Raw genomic sequence first — 21407 nt, forward strand, 5'->3', positions numbered from 1 at the left:
GTGCCATTGTAGCACTTATTGTGTAACCGTACCCAAAGCTTTCATTTTTAAATAATTATGTTTCTAGCCATCTTGTCTGTGAAGAAAACCCCAAAAATGTGAAGCCGGTGTAAAGTGAGGCAGTATTGTCCTTTAGTCAGAAAGCCACCTCAAGCATCAGCCCTGCAAGGTGTGAATCAACCCATTCATCTCAGTGGAGTGTTGACTCTGAAATCTAAAGACAACATTTTAAAATGTCATCATTAACCATGGCATTTACCATTTTAGTGGAAATATCCAGCTACTGTACTTACCCACCATCTGACTGCCTGTCGTGCATTCTTGGGTGCTGAAAGCTTGGGTGCCCCCTCCCCACTGTTTGCGGCAATCTCCAGCTTCTCTCCTACCATCTTCTCCATTGCAGTTGTGCAGGGTCAATGCAAAACTCTGCATCCTTCTGAAAACATGGGGAGGTTGTAAATCAAACTGAATATCAAAATAAATAACATGGAATCTACTCTACTGTTGGTAGTTTTCATTTTCATATTGAATTTATTGAAAAAGATCACATTATTTTTGATTTAAATGAAACTACCATTGGTTCTGCAGTCTGCTGAGCCAGATTGAGGGACAATTCCCCATAATTTCATCCTGCTTGCTGCAGAGTACATGGGCCTTGACTAGTCTGTATTTTTTTCATAAACACATTTCTCTCTCTGTCCCTTGCTGATCCTTTTTCCACCTTCTTTCTGTATTGGATTTCACTCTGTTTAAGTCTCTGTTCCATTTTTCACCTTATTTTTCCACTGTGTTTTTTGTCTGATGTTTTTCTCAGTCTCTTGCTCCCAGGACGTAAGCCAAAAAGCACTCAAATTTGAATTAAACTTTAAAACCCACAACTTAAAATTAGGTAAAAGTAACTCTCTATCCCTATCTAGAAGTCACATCACAAACTTAGCATGTTCAGTAGCAGAGATTTTCATGGAAGAGCCACAGTTTTAGTAGCAGAGAGCTGGGTTGTGGGAAGGGAACATTATTTCCAGGAATGACCAGAAATAACATGATGGTGGCCTCCAAGTTTAGAGGCAACATGGATAGATACCAAAATATCCATTCAGCCAGGATCTTACAACATCCCTTTGATCAGAATAATACAAGGTTCCTTGTACTGAACAGGTAATGCTCATTGCTAGAGAACAGTAAACCTAGTATATGTTTGGGACATGCAGCGTGATGGACTTGGTGGGCTAGATTCAGATATGGCATAAGCAGCTGCAACAACTCGACTTCATGTGGAGCTACAGACACTTATCCCAAGGCACAAATGGATTTAATTTTCCTTTTTTCTTTTTGGTCAATCTCTGGCTTCTGAGAGCCTCTGAATTGTTCTGGGATGTCACAGAAACTGAAGCTGGGAAATTATTGAGAAAAATATGTATTTGATAAAACCTAGATTCATTATTTTAAGTACAATAATATATACATATATATTATTATTCTGATTACAGGACAAATGCCTTAGTTCCAGCTCTCCAGCCCAGGCTTCCTGCACTGAGCCCGTCTCCACGCGTCACTCCACTCCTGACATTGAACTCCCGACAACCCGGACCGAGAAGACTGCCAAAAACACTCCAGCTATTCTTCTTCATCCTCACTAACAATTTGGTAATGAAGTATTGATTTCCACTCCCCTGCTTATGGACGATATTAGATTTTCATTGATAAACTGCACTGGGGCTGTCTAGTCTCCACTGTCCCTTTTTGCTGTCACTAAAACAAAGTGCCACTGAAGTAAGATAATGACTGAGAACACTGATGTACTTATTTCATCAATTTGTAACACTTGACAGGAAAAAAAAAAAGTATACTTCTTCATAGTTTAATGTCCAAGTGTGCTACACAAGATGCCGTCACACTGGAAGCTTTGCTTTTCATGGTAATGTCCATTTCCTATTTATAACCCCTTTGGGATAGTTTGTCTAAAGGAAATGTTTCTATTCAGTGCAGCTATTACTGTTGCACCTGGGTTGCTCAATCCAGTCATTGCACTAGGGATCAATACATCACAGTAAGTAGAAGAATTATTAAGTTAAAACAGATTCTGAGCCAAAAAAACTCTGAACAATGTTAATCTTCTGTGCAAGTTGTTCAAATAATTATGCTTAACCAAGTTGCTGCCAAAGATTTGTTTAAAATGGATTATTTTCAGTTTGTTTTATTCCTCAGATATATATTTTTTTTAAGTCTCCATTACTGCATATGACAAGACATATGCAATGGAGTGATTTTTAAACAAAAGCACTATTGTTAGATCATTGAGCATTATTATATATATTATATATATATATATATATTTATATATATATAATAAGAACCAAATTCATCTCCATTACTGTCAATGGGGTTACTTTGGATTTATGCTATTGCAAATGAGATCAGAATCTGGCCTTCATACTGTCTATTGGGCTTGTCTATTACTACACAAAGCACAGCTTACTTTTAACATCAGCTGCAACCCAGTAGGGTAGGAGGGGAGGGCTTCAATTTAAAATTTGTTCCTGTAACTTTTTTCATTAAAACTTCGAGGTCCCAATTTTAATTTGTGGAATATTCATGATAATAATGAGATCTAATTAAGACATCCATTAAAAGCCCGTTAAAGTTAATTTAACGTAAAAATTCCAATAGAACTGTATTAGATTTTCTCCATTAAATTAACGTTATGGATTTTTAACGGATGTCTTAATTATACGTTATTATTAACGGGAATACTGTATTACACAGATTAAAATCGGGTTCTGAGTCAACTCAGAAAAGCTTCCAGGATGTTTTAATATTACAAACCTCACATTACCTAGTGCACTGTATGGAAAATCAAGCTCGTCAGGCGCCGCTCTGTTTACTCTAGCTGAGCAATTGCTGTACAACTAATGCAACCTATTACAGATAAATTCATCACTGCATTTAAAGAATGAATTTCCTTATTCTCAACGGACAAATAAGTCTGGATCAAGATGTAAACTGCTACTCAGTTATAGATGAAAGATTTAAAGTATGCTCGGCACAAAATTGAGATGTGGATCTTTTTCAAACTCCAGGGTTTGGGCCTTTGCTTTTTAATTATTTTATTTAGATGATCAAGGATAAAATAAAAATTCAGCCATGGCAAAATGAATCTAAATATATTTATTATATTCCTTATTTCCAATGCAGGGTGGGCTATGTTGGAATTGTTTGGGAAATTTTGACATGATCCCTAAACTCAACATCGGGGGGGGGGGGGTCCTTGTTATTTACTTCCTAGGAAACGTGTTGCCCTTATGCCACATATAATAGCAAATTGCTTTTTTTATGGCATGCATAACCTAGATGGGGAAAAATATGGCGCTTGAGGGAAGGAGGGAAAAAGTAAATGAAGTTCCAGGAATGTCATTCTGAAGTAATGAGGCATGGACAGAAAATATACCCCTCACATCATCGGATTGAGATGGCAGTCGAAATAGCTTCATTGAAGTGTCAGCACTCATCCATCAATCAATCATCCACAAGGAAAAATAGCGACAGTACAACGGGGCGGCTTTTACGGGATTTACTCATGGGCATAGGGAATAGCAGCTCAAATGTAGTCCTGACATGAAAAGCAAGGTGCTGATATTATTTTTTATGATGGGAGGATCATAAAGTGAATTGAGAACAGTGAGGTCTGTCTTTGCTTAACCTATTCAACTGGAAATGAACGGAGCTCAACTGGAAATGAACAGAGACTTCAGATGGGTTAAGATTGAAGCCTGCACTGTGCCAAGCCCTGTCCATTGACAACAAAATTCTATTAAAGTGAAATCAATGCATTAGCATTGGGTTTCCTCTGAAGCTGTTAAATTGCACTGTCCAAATCAGGATTATTAAATGAAGTTACGTAGTGGGGGGAAGGGGGGCGGTTCCTGCAGTGTGAGTCCAGCACTACTATCAAATTCCACTTGGGGGAAACATGGATATTTCCAGCACCAAGAATTTTTCTCTTTCTTAATAAAGAAATAAATCCATTTTGTGACATAAAATACATTAGCAAATACTAGGGGCTGGGGCCTGATCCTGTTCCCACTGCACTCAATTGGCAAAACTCCTGTTGACTTCTGACAGGCCTAATCCTGCTCTACACTGAAGCCGGTGAACATTTTGCCATTGATTTCAATGGAAGCAGGCTCTATAGGTGCAACATTTTTGCTGCCTTTTATTATTTTTAACAGCACTGCGGGCCCGATTCTGTAAAGTACTGAGTCACTAAGCCCCCTCCATTCCATCCAAGTCAGTGGGGGTTGAGGTGATACTTGGGGAATCAAGCCTCAATATTTTGGGCTGTAGGGCCCTTTGGTTCTCTCTTTATTCACAGACCAGATTCTGACACCCTGTTAGTGAGATTAACCATGAAGATATGGGTTCATTTCTTCAAGAGGAAACTCTGTCTCTACAATCTGTCATGCCTGGACTACCCTCCTTCCCTCAAGCAGACCTTCTCCTTCAGCAGAGAGACATGTAAAATGAGGCATTTGTAGCAATTGGGTAATAGAACATGCACTCTAATATGAATTATGCTGACATACAATCACGTTGGGACCAGTGAGTGCAAACAGAGATGAAAAGTTACCGCTTTCTCTAGTGGAAGGTCTGTGCTCTCTTTTTTACAGGGTGCACTCTCTCTTTGTTTTATTTATTTCATTTATTTATTTGGTAAATAACAGGTTGCTGCGTGTATGAAAAGATTTAAAAAATGCCTATGGGGGTGGGGAGCGAGTTTGCAAGAGTAGCGCCATTGTTCCTCTTTGCAAGTTTGCAAGAGCTTGATGATGTCACAGGGCTAGATCTGTTGGACCAGATTCTCAGCAAGGGTAAATCTGCATCACTCCCTTAACTTTAGCTGAACTATGCCAATTTACACCAGAAGAAGCTCTGGCCCAAAGAACACAAGTAAAGGATCGATACCAGCCTAGAGAACAGAGCCTGATTTATTCAAGAAAACTAGGTACTGCATAGTCAAGCGCTGGAACAGCTACTTCATTTAGAATCTGGCCACAAACCTTTATTACACCATTCTAAACCTTGATTATTTTGCCTGCATCACTGTCCTTTGGGAACATTTTAAATACACTTTTGAATTAAGGGACGATTTTTTTTTATAAGAAGATATATAAAAAAAGAAAATATACATCTCTCTCTCTCTTTCTGTGTCTGAAGCAGGATGAGTTGATAGTTTATCTGTCATATAAATCAAGTAACACAGAAAATCATTGCATCTTTTCTCTGTCGCATCTACTCAATATCTATCGTTCTGACTGTTATTCTTATTGGAGATCATCAAAACATTAATTAAAAACCTGGTGATCAAACAGCCGAATATTTATGATTCATGTCTCTGCTTATTAACAAGTGGCATATTGGTACACCACATATCCAAGCTGCTTATGCTTTTGCATTGCAATAAAGCAGTAAGAATTGTTCCTCTTCTGTTCAGCTTTGCAAGATTTATTTAGAAACCATGGCCCCCTTTCTGCTACTGTACATGTCAAAATAAGCCATTTCACCTTTTTTTTTAAATGATTTTTAAAGGGGTGTGTAGAATTAGCAACTACTTAGAGCCTAAAATATGAGAATTGAAAGTGCTCAGCAATTTTGTAAATAAGGCCCTAATTGTCCAGGTATCAGGGGGTTGTGTGGGAGTGGAGGGGAGGATATCTAGCTTTTAAAAGTGGCTATCACTAGTTCAATTACAATTTACAAAAAAAAAAAAAAAAACTTTGAAAATCAGCTAACATATCCAGTAATTACTTGTCAATGCAACTTCATAAGGATTTTTATTACCTACTTGTAAAAGTAGTTACAAGACTGACCTCACTGGCTCCTTTAGTGATCATAGAGGATATAAGAAGTCATTTTAAAAATCAATAATTATATATTAACACAGTAAAGGGTGAAGTCCCAAGGAGTTTTTACAAGTTATTGGGTCAACTCTCATACATTTATAAGGAAGGATTATTTTCTAGTGTTCTTCCCACCCACCCCTCCAATCATTTTTAATAAACTACAATAATAAATAAAGTGCCATATTTATTGGCATATAAACGAGGCCATTTATACCAAAGGTTCATTTTCTAATTTGCATTAAGAAATAAGGCTTAGGAGAGTGGTGGCTTTGGAAGAAAGCAGGGTGAGGTCTGCAGAGCCTTGTGAGGCTGAAGAAAAGGCCCTACGAGGCCTGGGGCCTGAGGCAGTGCATAAGTGGGAGCTGGGCACAGCTCAGAGGGAATTTGGCTTATGCAGGGTTCACCTGTTGTTGTTAGTTACCGAGGGCTCAATTCTGCCAGGTGCTGAGCACCGCCTGAGTGGCCAGTGTTTTAGTGCACCAGTCAGAGTAGGAGCACAAACTGGAATGCTATGTTGCAATTACACTTGGTGAGAAAATGGAGCTGGGGAATGAAAAATGTCAGTACCATTTTTGTCAAATTTTCCCAACCAGCTCAAGACGCAGCCCTACCCAGCAGCATGGAGGAAGGTTGGGGTGAAGAAAGATCCCTGCCTCCTTATCCCCCACATGCCACCCTGCCTCCTCCTGCAAAGTTCACTGCAAAGGACGCAGTTGTGCCCAGTATAAATAGACCTTGGTAGCATTTGTCTTTTGCCTTCACCAACAGATGAATGATGCAATTTATATTTAAAACTCCCTCAATAAAGACAATATTAATCACAGATTCCAAATCAATACAACACAATTACAATAGGGTTTAAAGGCCATCAGTCACCTTGCAGGGAAATTGACATAGCCACCTCCTAAACAGGTAAATTTATATGTTGAAAAAGTACTACTAGCATGTGCCCCTATACCTGCAATGGCCCTACATATAACCTTACATATTATTTCTGAGACTGTCTGATGCTACGCACTCACGTAAATATGTAACCCTGACCCACTGACCTCAGTTCTCTGTGCTTCTTATTGCAGAGGACCTGTAAATTAGATTCTCTGTGGGTTTTGAAGAAAGCCATAGTAAATGCAGTGAGATTCTGTCTCAGTGGGCATAGCTTTCATGATAAGTATCTTTATCTGTCAGAATTTTCCCCATAATTTGCCATAGTTTATTTTCAAAACAAATGCTAATTATTTTCTGTTGAAAAAGTATAGCAAGAGACTAACATGCTAATTTATTTTCCTTAGTGCACTTAGTTCTTCAATAATGTCTCTGAAATATTTTAGACAGAAAATGAAATCTGTAAACTCAGGCAAATATTGTCCTGAGTCCTTGTTTGTTTTGCAGAAAAAAAGAGAGAGTAAAATTGCTGGATTTTGAGACGCATGAAGTATCTAAACCATGAAAAAAAACATGCACTTTAAGGTAGATTTTTCAGTTTACATTCCATCAAACTAAGGGCATGCCCCAACATCACTTGGCGTCAATAGGAGTCCTTACATTTTGATGGGCACTGGATCAGGCCTTTAAAGGAATAACTCCATAAATAAACTCTTCCGGATATTTTTTATTTCCTGTAATATTTGATCTCATTCATGCACACCCAATTTAGGATTTTGTCATTACTCTAATCCTCTTCAGTGGGGAAAGAAGGCTTTGGGTTGTTTTGTTTGGTTGGGTTTTCTTCTTTTAAATAGGATCAATCAAAATTAGTACAATCAGTGTGAATTAATGTGCAACAATTATAAAATCCCAGAGAGAGGCCCTATATCCATTGGGCTGAGAACTTAGGTTCAAATATTGTTTAGAATCAGCTCAGTCTGATTTGGTTTCAACAAATTTCAGCCAGCCATGGTAGACAAGACCAAGCCATATTTCAACCAACTTTTAAAATTATGGGGCAGATTCTGAACTCATTTACCTTAGTACAAATCCAGAGTAACTTCTCGGAAGTCAATACAGTTACTCCAGATTTACAAGGGCAGAAGATCAGAATGCAGTTCCACTGTTTCTAAGCTTGTTTTCTGAACGTACTAAATGGCATTTAAAACACCTTCAGCAAATGCAGTCCCCAGCCCATGTCAGATGGCATCTAAGGCGTGGTTTTCCCTTAAAAAGTTTTACTGGCATAACTATGTCGTTTATTAATATGATTTTTTTCATTACATAGTTATACCAGTAAAAGCCGTAGGGTAAAAATAGCTATATGAGAATAGCTTATTTTGCTTCGCTTACCTGGAATAAACTATCTTGGTATAAGTACTTTTATACTGGTATAACTGCATCTACACTAGAGTTTGTTTTGTTTTGTTTTTTTGCTGTTTTAACTATGCTGGCAAAACTTTTAAGTATAGACAAAGCCTAAGGTAAAGCTGCTTTTTGTACCAAGTGTCTGTATAGTATTTTCTTCTGAGAGTATTTTAAAAAGTGACATAGCTGTTCCATCGGACTTACCAAGAATAATAAACTCCAACTTCCAGCTCATCTTCATTCTCAGCTGGTGAAATGTCTTCAAGCCTTTGTAAAATGCCCTGTTGGATAAAGCAGATTAAATACTAATCCTAGCAGGTCACACTTGCTTCTACTTGAGTTAGATTATCTACCTGTGCAGGCCTCCTCCCCCATCCCCTCTCCCCCTTTTTTTGTTTTGTTAGTACAGATAATATCTTTTCTTAAACATTCCAGATGAGGTGGTGGGAAAATGACCAATGTTTTACTTTTAAAAACAAACAAAAAATTGTGCAAAAATACAAATTCATTGCAAGGTGGTTGACTGATTTATCTTGAAATACAAATCCACAGTTGGGTATCAGCCCCAAGTGAGGAGTTGTATTTACAGAACTTAAACAGCCATGCAATTATGTCTCAAATGTGAAAGATTTGTATGGTAAGGTTTTCACGTACTAAATGGTCCATGTAACATTCAGGAATTACATATCTCTCTGTATCTATGTAGATATAAGCAGATAGATAAAGATAGCTATGTAGATGTCGACAGATATCTAGATATATATGCATATAAGTACAATATGCATATATATAAAAAGCATGCAAGCATTCTGTGGCTGAAGTAACAGCTGTGCACTATTTGCACTGAGCAAAAACAGCAGGAATCTTCAGGGCATACAATGCAGTATTTTGGCTTTATAATGCAGCAAATGCTGGAATGTGCAATACAGGTTGCAAAAGCTGACAAGCTAAACAGTTTTTATTTGGCTCAGGGTACCTAACTGTCATATATCTCTGGTACAATATACCTTTTTGTCTAGTGCATAGCCATCACTTATTAATCCTATCCTTTGTTTTTTTCCTAATGTCTTGAATATGTCAGCATGAATCATAAATATCCATCCCTATTTAAAATAATGGAGCACAGTTGGCCACCCCAGTAAATTTGACAGTCAGCTATTTCTGGCTCTGAACAAACGCTTGTGGTATTTAATAAGTTTGCTATTGGCAGCATCTTCAGGTTACATTCTTGACCATAAGGGTTAGTTCTAGAATTTTGTTTTAAAGGTTAAAATGCGTTATCAAAAGCTCACTTCTCTTCGGTCAGACAAAAAACAATGTATATACTACAAATCGCAAGAAGAAAAGTAAACACTTTTTTATATTAACAAAGCAAACAGGACTCCTTTCAAAGAGAAATCACAGTGACTTTATCTGTAGAATGTTTCGGTGCTTATGCACTCATTTTGTAACAAGTGCATGCTGTACAGAATATATTGCCTGTATACTTAGGGCAGGGGGAAGAGGGAGGGGGGCACATCAAGCTGCTTCTCATTGTGCACAGCAGCTTGGTTGGATGGAAAGTTAAGCCTTTGATGCATTTTTATACTGTACATATTTGTATATATTAACTATATTGCCATGTTATGAACACAGATTTTGTTATATTTGCTTGTTTCTGTTTCCTACAAAACTGGTCCATTCCGGGGGATAATTTTTTTAATCAAAAATATGCTTGTAATTTTTTTTGTTTTTGTTTTCCTTGGTCGTCATCTTTTTATGGTTTATAAAGGAGTTAGAGTTGAGTTTACAGAGGAACTATGAGACCCAAGTCTGTGTTTGCATGAGACCTGCCCAATTGCTGGCTATAGGGGAGGGGGAAAAAATCTAAGTCCAAATTTTGCTTTTAAGGCATGCCTAGTCCCATACATGTACAATTATTCCCTTTGTATTGTATCTAATAGTGCCTGAATTTTTTGCTTTAAAAAATGTCTTCTTAGAGGAACAATTCATAATTGTCAAAATTTGAAACATTAGCTTAATTTTGTTTTCATGACCTCTCATTTCTCCTCCTTATTTATTTTGTTGCTGTTATAATGGGCCCCAAGGCCATTTCTGACATTCCAGTGTTCTTCTTCCACATTAAGGATGTTTTTAAAATTACTAAGATTATTGAGCCAACAGGCTGTTTTAATCAAAACCATGTTTCACTTGGTTTTGATGATTATGAATGGTCCTTACAATGAAAAAAAAATGAATAAAATAAAAAGAAATCCTTTCTCCTAGGAGGATTGTACCACCTAGTGGTCAAAAAGATTCATCACAGATATGCATCTTCCCAATATTTCTCTGTCTTTCTCAAATCCAAGGTTCTCAAAGGTGGCAATTTTGCTTCAAATTATTTGTCTATTATCACTAACTTAAACTAAATAACAAATTGAAAATGTTAATGGCATTTTTTTCTTTGGTTGATTACTAAATAAATTCATATAATTTATACTAGAGGAGATTACTGCTTTTATTGTTTTGGTGTCCCCAAAACCAATTATTAACAATCAAGGTCTTATGTATCTCATTAAATTTAAATCAGGTCAAACCTGTTTATCTAAGGCCTTGTTTGATTTACAAAAGAATGGCTGTGTACTGGTACACTTAAGATGTATTTCTGTGTATGATTTTGCAGCATTGAAATCTTTCACCAATGATATAAATTTTTATCACTGCAAATAAAATCACTCCAGTTTTAGAACTGTAATTAAAGTCCCAAATAATAGATGATGCATCTTTATCTGTTGTGTTTAAAAGAAAAAAAATCCCAAACCGTTCATATAATCCTGAATGCCTCATTTCCATAAAAAAGGTTTCTATACATATATTATTTACATTTTTAAACATGGTAATTCTTTCCTTTGTGGCAGAAAATGTCTCTTTCTCACTGCAGTTATTGGAAAGCAACTGTTCACATCTGAAACGTTATCGTAATTTGCATCAGGAAACCGAACTACAGACATTAAGGACTTGGGTGTGTTCAATTATGATTTTGCTGGAGGCTGTCCCTCATTTTAATGCTGCACTCATTGAACTACCTTTCTGAAATCTAGCTGATATGGTTCACCATAGACATGCTTCACAACATCATTAGCTTTGCAAATGGCTTCATTTCAGTCAATGCAGACTTCAGTTTTGGCCAATTGTAAAATGGAAATTTGAAAAGGGAAAAAAAACAGATGCACTTAAAACATGAAAAGAATTATTTATATGATAAAAATATATTTAGATTTTCAAAGCACAAGACTGAACAGAAGTGCTCTTTTTATGCTTTCTGAAGATGTTACTGTTAAAAGTCTTTCTACATCAGGCTTAATAAATCTGTAATGACATTTGATGGATTGATTTCTGTGTGGGTTCTTTTTTTTTCCTTTCTTTCTTTCTTTTTTTTTTTTTTTTTTTTTTTTTTCTCCTTTCTTTCAACAGAGAGAGAAAAAGTCTGACCTGGAGAGATTGTGGGAGTAAAATCACAGGAATGTGCCTGTTTGCGTAAGCTCCGTGACCCATTCCCAGCATCCCCTCTTCTCTTAATAATTTAAAAAAAAAAATCAAACTACACCACCCCACATTTGTTTCTACATATCTTTTGCTTTCTCTCATCTGGATTCTCTGACCACTTCACGCTTGGGTTATTTATGATGTAATCTACTGAAAGGCATTGGGCTGCTGTCACACAAATTCAAGGATTGCTAGCCATAAACCAGGCATGATTGAGATACCAAATACCCAGCTCTCAAGTGCTCCACCTCAGACGGATGGTTCTGTTTAACACTTAGTTTCCCTAAGTACTCCCTCGTTTCCCTTAATGTTCTCTCTGAATTGGGTGATGTTTCGCATTCTGGAGTTCAGGAGCAGAAGCTGATACCACACAAGAAAATGATTTGTTATTTACTGCAGATGAGTTGAAGCTATCAGTGGCAGAGATTCCCAAGCCTTATACTCATTAAATTATGATGGATACAGTATCACCTGTTAGCTATATTTAATTGCCACTGCTCTGCATCTGGGTGATAAAATATAGGAAGAAAGGCAGGGTCCAACCCAGTATTCTTGATGGTAACAGGAAGCAGAAGTCCTGAGGGAGATAACGCAGGGCCGGTCTTACAAACACAGTGCAAGTAACTGCATGGGGCACTGCACAGACTTGGTCCAATAGACTAAGGTAATAATCTCTCCCTGCATTCACAGGGACAAAGGGGAGACCACTCACTGCATACTCCAGCCGTCCTGGCAGTGGGACCAGAGGGGTGGAAAGACACCACATGATTTCCTCTTACAGCAGTGAAATCAGAAGAGGCAACTCATGACACATCATCTCTGGCATGTTGGAGCCTTTCATTTTATAAGGTCAGGCCTACAGATAGGCCTGATCCAAATCAAATGCCAGTCAGGTTAGGATCCCATGGGGGAATCTTCTTTTGCCTTCATTCTGGGACCTACCACAATCCCCTTCTTCATCCTTCAATCTGAATGCCTGCCGCCCATGAGACCACATGTAACATCATCTTCCAGCCAGGATGACAGATGTGGCCAGCATTGCTCTAGTGATCTAGAGTGCTGGAGATATTAATACCTACCTAGAGCCCAAACTTCTCATTCCTATGACAAAACTATACCATCTCAAGGAGTAAAAGGTCCCAAGGCTACTCTGGAACCTCTCTTGTGCTGCAGTGTAAAGTGCTGCCACAAAAACGGCCCTGCTCCGGATCCTATGCACTCCAATGGGAGCTGCAGGGGTGGTGCCTGTGAATGGAGCAGTGTGCAGAGCCGCCTGGCCATGCCTCCGCATAGGAGCCAGAGAAGGGACATGCCACTGCTTCCAGGAGCCGCTTGAGGTAAGCGCCGCTTGGAGCCTGCACCCCCCTGAGCATCTCTCCATGTCCCAACCCCCTGCCCCAGCCCTGATCCCCCTCCCACTCACCAAACCCCTCGATCCCAGCCTGGATCACCCTCCTGCACCCCAAACCTCTCATCCCTAACCCCACCCCAGAGCCTGCACCCCCAGCTGGAACCTGCACCCCTGCCTCAGCCCTGATCCCCCTCCTACCCTCTGAACCCCTTGGTCCCATCCCAGATCTCCTGCACCCCAAACTCCTCATCCCCAGCCCCACCCCAGAACCCACAACCCCTCTCGTACCCCAACTCCAATTTTGTGAGCATTCACGGCTCACCATACAATTTCTATTCCCTGATGTGGCCCTTGGGCCAAAAAGTTTGCCCACCCCTGCTCTAGGGTAAAATAAATTATATATATATCTAAAATTATTATTATTATTTTAAAATAACAAAGGACTCATTGAACTTGGAGGTAGAAAAAGACTATTAGATCATCCGTTCATCTTAGAAAAAGACTATTAGATCATCCGTTCATCTTGCTGTCTGCCTATACAGGAGTGTTCCCTATAGAACGGTCCCCATGGCTTTGTCTTGCCTTAACTCCGGCAGTGGGGCTTCTGTGTCACTTAACTTGGAAAACTATTTCAGAGTCTAAGTATGGTTTATAAATACAGGGCTAAATCCTGTAGCTGTTATTCAGGTGAGATTCCCACTGAAGTTAATGGGAGTGTCACCAGTATATAAACTACACTACAGGATTTGACCCAACATATTTTGTATGATGTCTATGAAAAGAAAGAACCTCCTACAGGCTTAACCTACTGCCATGTTCTCCACTTGGAGATCAAGAGACGGATTGTGTTCCCCACTCCCTCAGCATGTGACCACAATTGTAAGTATGTCACAAGAACCCTGCTGCAAGGCTACATGTCAGGGTTAGCCCAGGGACAGCAGGAGTCTATATAGCACACACCATTATGAAGTCTGGATTGCTCCAAACTGTAGAGCAGCCCATAAGCAGCCATTAGAAGCCTGCTACAAATTAGAGCAGACTGCGGGCTGCTCTAATCTACGTTAGGAGTCTCAAAAGTTGCTTAAAACCACCTTTGCACCCCCTCCCTCTGGGCTGTGCCTCCTGGCATCTCAGACAGCATCTCTTTTTCCCTATTTCTATAAAAAAGAAAGAAAAAGGTAGTTAAGAAATTCAGACATGTTGGCAAAAATATTGCTCCAAAATAAAATGTTTCAGACCATCATTTCTAGAAGATGCTATTAAAATTTCATCGGGTGACAACTGACAAGTTTTCATAGTTTCAGTTCGTGGCCATTAGTATAGGGTAGCCTTACAGCATATTTCCCAGTTCCCTTCACCAAAAGTGTAAAATATTAGATTAAAAAAGAAAGGTTTGCTTTATATCTTCCATTCACATGTGCCCTTCTTTTTTAATGGAGATGGCCTAAAGTTTGTAACACCAAAAATATCTGACATCTTCATTTAATAACATTTTTGCTTCTTTAAGCTAGAAACTTGAATGGAGATACTATTATACTTTCTCACTTAATTTATAAATATTACATGATTTGCCCCTGAATATATTTAAAAAGAAAATCATGAGTCACATTTTCAAGTATCCAGTAATACTGGGTGTCTTCATTATTAGAGGCTGTATTTGAGCCACCCAGGGCCTGATTTCCACAATGTTGAGTAACGGGAGTTGTGGTGCTCAGCCTTTCTGAAAATCGAGCAGCACACGAGGCACACAAAACACTGAGGCACTGACTATCAGAGAATTTAAAAAAAAAAATTATGGTGTATGCCAGTACATTGAGCAATAGCAGAAGAAATAGATTCGTCCCAACAATATTCATAATCTACTCTTCCCCACTTCCTGAGGCAGAAGACTGAGAGGATAGATCCTGGGCTTTGCAGACATTCTATAAAGTTCAACAAGTTCTGGGTGTTGGATTAGAGGGGAAAACAATTTCCAAAGTTGCTTCCACTGGGAACAACTTATTTCCAACCCAGATATACAAAGCTAGAGATTGTTAGTAACGGCGATCCAATTGACCTCAACTATTGCAAGGGCTGTAGCCAGAACCAAACTTCCTAAATATATATTCTGGGCCAAATTTTTGAAAATTGAATACCTGAAAAAAATTATGTTCACCCAACAGCCAGTTGTGGGCTCAAACCAGCCACAGTCAATTTGTGCCTGCCTGTCTACTCATTGAAGTATTTGCACCTTTTGTGACCATACTTGAAAATTTGGCTCTTGATCAAGTTGAAATTTTATTTCTGCTTTCTGTTTAGGTACTTATGATCATGTATTTAGGAAGAAATGTGTATGCGTCACACATTCATCTAATACAGCATCCAGTGAAGTTCTTGTGTTCTTATTGACAAAAAGAGCCTAGGAAAGGCAAAAAGGTGATACACTGTTGCAAATAATGTTCTAATCTGCCCCTGTATTTAAGAACTGTATTGGAGGTAAACCTAGGCAAAAGAGAAACGTGACATTTGGACAACAGTTCTGCTGAAGGGCAATTTCTGAGAAAGAGTTTGATTGCTGGTTTTGATTTCTGTTACTCCTTAAAATTGTCTTTGTTTAATAAAAGTTAACCATTTTCTTAAGGCAATCCAGCTTGGTGTTTTATGATTCTTCCATACACAACACTAACATTAAACCAGTATTATTATTCCATGCAGGTCCCCTCCCTGATTAGGGATCATTTAATTCATATCTATCTATACTGAAGGGCTTATAAATTGTGCTTCAGATTTTTATGGCTAAACAAACTCCAGGCAGAGCTGAGAGACTGTCGAGCTCAGGAATGTCTCCAAGATCAGGGGACTGTGGGTCAGTGGGTGGGAGGCCATGGAAAAGTCCATGGGACCTCAGAAGGAAGAGCATTTGTTAGGCCCTTTGCCAACCTCCAAAAATGAGAATGAGACCTCAAAAGATTGGGAAGTTGACATAAGCATCTGCACATATAGAAGCTAACATATGCAAACTGAATCAAACAACTGGGTGAGCCTCACTGATCCACAAGTCTTTCTGCTTCTTTGTGAACTAACAACAACATAGCTGATGCCTACACAACAAGTATGTGCATCTGGAACTAACTTCAGTAACGACCAACAGGAAAAACATTTCTATAGGAACCATGTGTGACCTGCCCTATCTAAACACAACAAGAGGTGAAGACTGCATCACTAATTCCAATAGTTTATATCATCTTTAGATCATGTGCAAATTAAAAACTTCACTGGATTCAAGAGTGTGGGACATTCCACACACCCTATTAACTAGCATTCTCTCCAGTTACTCTGAAATTTTAACTGAATTACATAGAACAGGTATCAAGGTCTGGTAAAAAATCAATGTCAGTGCATAGCTGATGAGTGAACCACACCTTTAAAAACAGCTTGCAGCCTTGAAAGGGTTTGTGTTTTGCTGTCAAGCAGCTAGACTACTTCATTGAAAAGATTTATGTTTGGAGAAACTAGGGTTACCATATGTCCGTTTTTTCCCAGACATGTCCGGCTTTTTGGTAATCAACCCCCCGTCCGGGGGGAATTGCCAAAAAGCCGAACATGTCCGGGAAAAATACCGCCGGCTGGGGACTTCCCCTCCCACGGCTGCTGTATTCCTCCCCTGAGTCTTTGGCTCTGTTTAAGAGCCAAGCCAAGCTGCCTGAGCCCCCATGCCTCTGGACCCTGAGCCGCCGGCCTGGCACTTCCCCTCCCGGGCTCCGGGGGCACAGGGTCCAGAGGCACGGGGGCTGCCCGAAGCCGGTCGCACTCGGGCAGCTCGGCTCTTAAACAGAACCGAAGAGTAAGGGGAGGAGCACAGCAGCCGGAGCCCGGGAGGGGAAGTGCCCGGCCAGGGGCGCAGAGTCCGGCGGCATGGGGACTGCCCAAAGCCCGAGCGCTACCAGCTTCACGGTTTGCCGGGCAGTCCCCGGCTGGGCGCTTCCCCTCCCGGGCTCCAGCTGCGCTGGGGAAGCGCCGGCCGGAGACGCAAGGTCTGGAGGCTGCCCAGCAAACCATGAAGCCGGTAGCGCTCAGGCAGCCCTTTTTGCTTGGCTGGGAGGGAGGAGGAGAATGCGGGTCGCTCAGGGGAGCGGGGGGAGTTAGGGCGGGGAAGGAGCGGAGTTGGGGTGGGGCCGTGTGGGAAAGGGGCAGGGCCAGGGCCCCATGGAGTGTCCTCTTTTATTTTTTAAATATGGTAACCCTAGGAGAAACAAATTTGGGAAATAAACTCTAATCCAAAAAGGAATACTGGATGCTACTCCACTTACACTCAAATATTCCATTTATGTCCTACATTGAATCCTGTGCTGATCATTTACTGCCTAAGTAGAGGAAGTTTTAATACAAACCAATTTTCAGTGTGTTTCCACCTCCTGCTCACCCCCACAGAGGAAGAAATAACAAACAGAGCAAGAAAAAAAATCCAAGGTTAAGTATGGAAGTTACAGTCTGCTGTATGTTGGAACAAAATATTACCACAAGTTTCAGTCTTTCAATGCAATGTGGAGCTTCCTGTTCTTGCCCATTTGTGGGAGGTTCCTCCTGGTGGACAGAACAGAGATGAATCACAAGGGCCTGATTTTCAGAGATGCTACACATCCTCGCACCCTATGGGTTTTAACTAGAGTTGCGGGTACTCAGCACTTTGGACTCTGCTTTTGGGCCTGCTTGTCAGCAGGACCAATTTTAGCGACAGGCTCCCTACTCTGGAATTTCCCCGTTTAGAATGCGGAGTGGCTGGGATTTTATAGGCCACACGGTGCCCTCCCCACATTGTCTTCCTGCTTCACATGCTGCCTCATAGATAGCCAGATTATGTATGAAACAGGAGGCTCATTATATATCCTCAGCAACTCAGTGAGCCATGATTTTCAACATGATGTAAGTACCTTCAGCTAAAGCAAATAAGCTTGGAAATTTAGGCCAACTGTCCCTGAAGGTTGAGCAGAGGGGCTGTGCAAATAACTTAAGTGATTTTTCAATTAAACATTTGCTCCTCCGCAGTATAGTCAGCACTGTACCAAACAAGGAGGGAATGTGCTCGCTGCTTTAAGGGACTTACAAGCCTGGCCCTAACATGGGGGCATAATGTGAGAGAAGGGAATGCCCACACTGGGCTAGCAGGGCCGGCTCCAGCATTTCTGCCGCCCCAAGCAAAAAAAAACAAAAAACCCCGCGATCAGCGGCAGTTCAGCGGCAGGTGCTTCGCTCCTAGAGGGAGTGAGGGACCTGCCGTCCCCGAATTGCCGCAGGTGCCGCCCCTCTCCCTTGGCCGCCCCAAGCACCTGCTTGTTAAGCTGGTGCCTGGAGCCGGCCCTGTGGGCTAGGTACATCCCTGCCTTGAAGAGCTCTGATCTGGAGGAGTGCAGTGGCACAAAAGGGAGAGCGTGAGATTCGGCAAGGGGAGCAAGCTGGACCCCATAAAGGGATATTGTCCCAAGTATGCTCCCCTCAGTGCTCTGGAGAGGTTTGAAGAAAGCCTACATCACACTGGACTCTGGGATATGCCTAAAAAGCACAAGCTAATCCCAAACTAGAGTGGGATAATAATCTTGAGGTTAAGGAACTAAACTAGATCTTGGTTTAATTGGGTTAAATTCCTACTTCTGCTACAGACTCGGTGACCTTAGGGTGACAAAGGTACCTAGAAGCCTAAGTCCCAGCTTTGGTTCCCCTGCAATCCACTAAAACTCTAAACTCACTCAGTGCCTAAATTTTCAGAGTAAAAGTTCCGTTGGTACCTACCTCAGGGTATGCACACTGCCACTGCAAGCCTCTAGATACCTATCTTATACCTAAGCCCGAGTGATTGACTTCGCAGGGAAATAAAGCATATTTAGTGCGTAAGCCACATGAGGGGCCCAATCTGCTGGGCGGCCTCTGTGCCATTTATCCAGGTATCCACTTAACTAGTCAGTGGAAGAGATCAACAGAAAAAAAGACTCTGTAGTCCAGTGGTTAGAGCATCTATATAGGAGGTGGAAGAACTTGGGTCCAATCATCACCATGCTCCAATCACTCTATCATTATTTATCCAGAGTGCAACAGCTTCAATGGGAGAGGTTGAAGGGAACCCCCATGTCAGAATACCCCATATGTTCATAATTGAAGCACTATTTAGAGAAGTAGGAGACCCCTGCTCAAATCCTCTCTCCTCCTCTGGCAGGTGGGGGGATTGAACCTGTATCGCTGTAGCCCTGCCAAGTGCTCTAACTACTGGACTACAAGTTATAAGATTGGCAGCACCACCTCTAGCCACTGCTTGTGTGGAACAGCTAATGCAGCCCCACAAGAAGTGCTTAAGTCACCAGATTCCAGGCAGCAGGATTTGTGGATCATTAAGCAGAACTAGGGGCCTCCCTGCAACCTGGACCTAGATGCCTCTCTCTCCCCATTCATTGTATAGGGTTCCTAGGCACCTAACTCGGCTTTGTGGATCGCAGTGATGTTCCTGTGATTTTCTAGGCGCCTAAACGTTAGGTGCTATGAAGCTCAGAGTTGCAATGCCCAAGTCCCTTTGTGACTTTTACCCTCATACTCTCTCTGTATCTTAGTTCTGCATCATAAAACGGAGATAATACTTTCTTTCCTCTGAAAATATATCTATCTTGTCTAACTGAACTGGGTTCAATTGCCAGCTTTTCCACTGGCCTGCTGGGTGACTTCAGGCAAGTGACTTCATCCCTATGTGCCTCAATTTACCCATCTGTAAAATGGACAATACTTACCTCCTTTGTGAAGCTCCTTAAGATTTACAGATGAGGGGCAACATTTTCAAAAGCAACTAAGTGACTTAGAAGCCTGATGCCAGGTCTACACTAGAAATTTTTGCCAGTATGATAATAGCTGGTGGGGTGTGATTTTTTATCACATTTCTATAGAAAAAAAAAAAAACCTCTAGTGTAGATGCAGTTATACCATCTACAAAAAATTGCTTTGGGCAGCATAGCTTATTTAATTCAGGGAAATGGCAAAAGTTATATCAAGAAAAACCCTTTTTTGTCTGTAGAAGCTGTGTCTATGCTAAGAGTGTTTGTCAGTCTAGCTACACTATTATAGCTAAACTGGCAGTCCTTAACCAGTGTAACTGGCCTTAGTTGCACTGATTTTTTTTTTAATCCAAAAGGTGCTATAAAAAAGGTAAGTATTAGTATTTAGACTGTAAACTCTTTGGTGCAAGGAATATCTCCTACATAATTAGCGTGCTTGGAGTCTTTAGGAGCGCTGCGATAAACAATCAAAAACAATTAGACAAAACAGTATTGTCCAGACAAACTCATACATACACAAATCATTTTTTTAATCGATGCTTGTTTTAAAGTAACACCTACATATTTATTACCATCAAAGTATCATTGACCTGTATTTTATAACATTCACAAAATATATTCTCAGAATAAATACATGGGCTGAAATCATCAGACTTAATATTTTGAGTGCCCAGCTCAGACATATTAAAAGGGCATGTGCTGCACACTCTCTGAAGAACAGGCTTCTTTCAGGTGTCAAGTTGGGAACTCAAAACTAAGGCACTGAAAATCACCGGTCAGTTTTGAAATTAATTGTAGGTCCATATTTGTAATGAGTGATTTTAAAATTCCTATTAACAATAGCCGAGCGGCATAACAAGTTGTTTGTTTGCTTAACTGATGCAGCTAAGTTGATATCAATAGGCTTGGGTGTGAACACTATCTGTGTGGTCCTGGATGCATTTTGGTTAAATCAAATTAGAAAAGCAACAGCTTTTAGAAGAACTGCAATACTGATTAGCTGCCCGAGGGAAAAGTCAGACCTTTTACATGACAAAAATCTTTCTTTAAACAATTGGTGCTTTAAAGATAATCAACCCAGGTCTTTGGAATCAGCCAGGTAAATACCACAAATTCTTACCAAGGAAGAAACAAACTTGAGGCAGGATCTTGTCAAATACTGAAATTTAGAGTTGGTTAAAAGGATTCTTACATGACTTCATTTGAATAGGAATGTTTTGTTCAGTTACTTTTTAAATTTTCAATTAAGTACTTTCTGGCGGAGGATTTGAACCCAAACACAACAGTTTTGAATTAATGCAAGGGAAACACAAGACTGGCCAGCCTAATTTCTCCACCCATGCAGCGTGAAATGCAGAGAATAAAACAAACAGTATTAATAGTGAAAAACAAAGCACAGTTGTAAAATTGTTGCATTTCTAGTCATTTAAGGTGGCATTTTCAGCACAGGTAACAACGTTTGTTTTTCTTCATCTTAATTTCTTCATCTTCAAACAAAGTGCATGGCTACTTCTCCTTAACAGAGCCCTGAAAATAGCACACAGATTTACA

The 21407-nt window shown here is 40.2% G+C and overlaps 1 protein-coding gene across 3 annotated transcripts in view; it reads left to right on the top strand.

The window, feature by feature from the left end:
* Positions 1-11553, top strand: part of TSHZ2 (teashirt zinc finger homeobox 2) — a 276249-nt gene extending 264696 nt beyond the window's left edge. For all 3 annotated transcript variants that reach the window (XM_005284183.4, XM_065566018.1, XM_065566019.1), the window contains exon 3: positions 1488-11553. Coding sequence is in view for 1 of the 3 variants with exons in the window: in XM_065566018.1 (XP_065422090.1) it covers positions 1488-1489 (2 nt within the window). In the remaining 2 variants the exon portion in view is untranslated. The remainder of the gene's footprint in view (positions 1-1487) is intronic.
* Positions 11554-21407: the final 9854 nt, after the last annotated feature.

This window comes from Chrysemys picta, chromosome 13 (genome assembly GCF_011386835.1).
Source record: "Chrysemys picta bellii isolate R12L10 chromosome 13, ASM1138683v2, whole genome shotgun sequence".
Taxonomy (NCBI): Eukaryota; Metazoa; Chordata; order Testudines; family Emydidae; genus Chrysemys; species Chrysemys picta.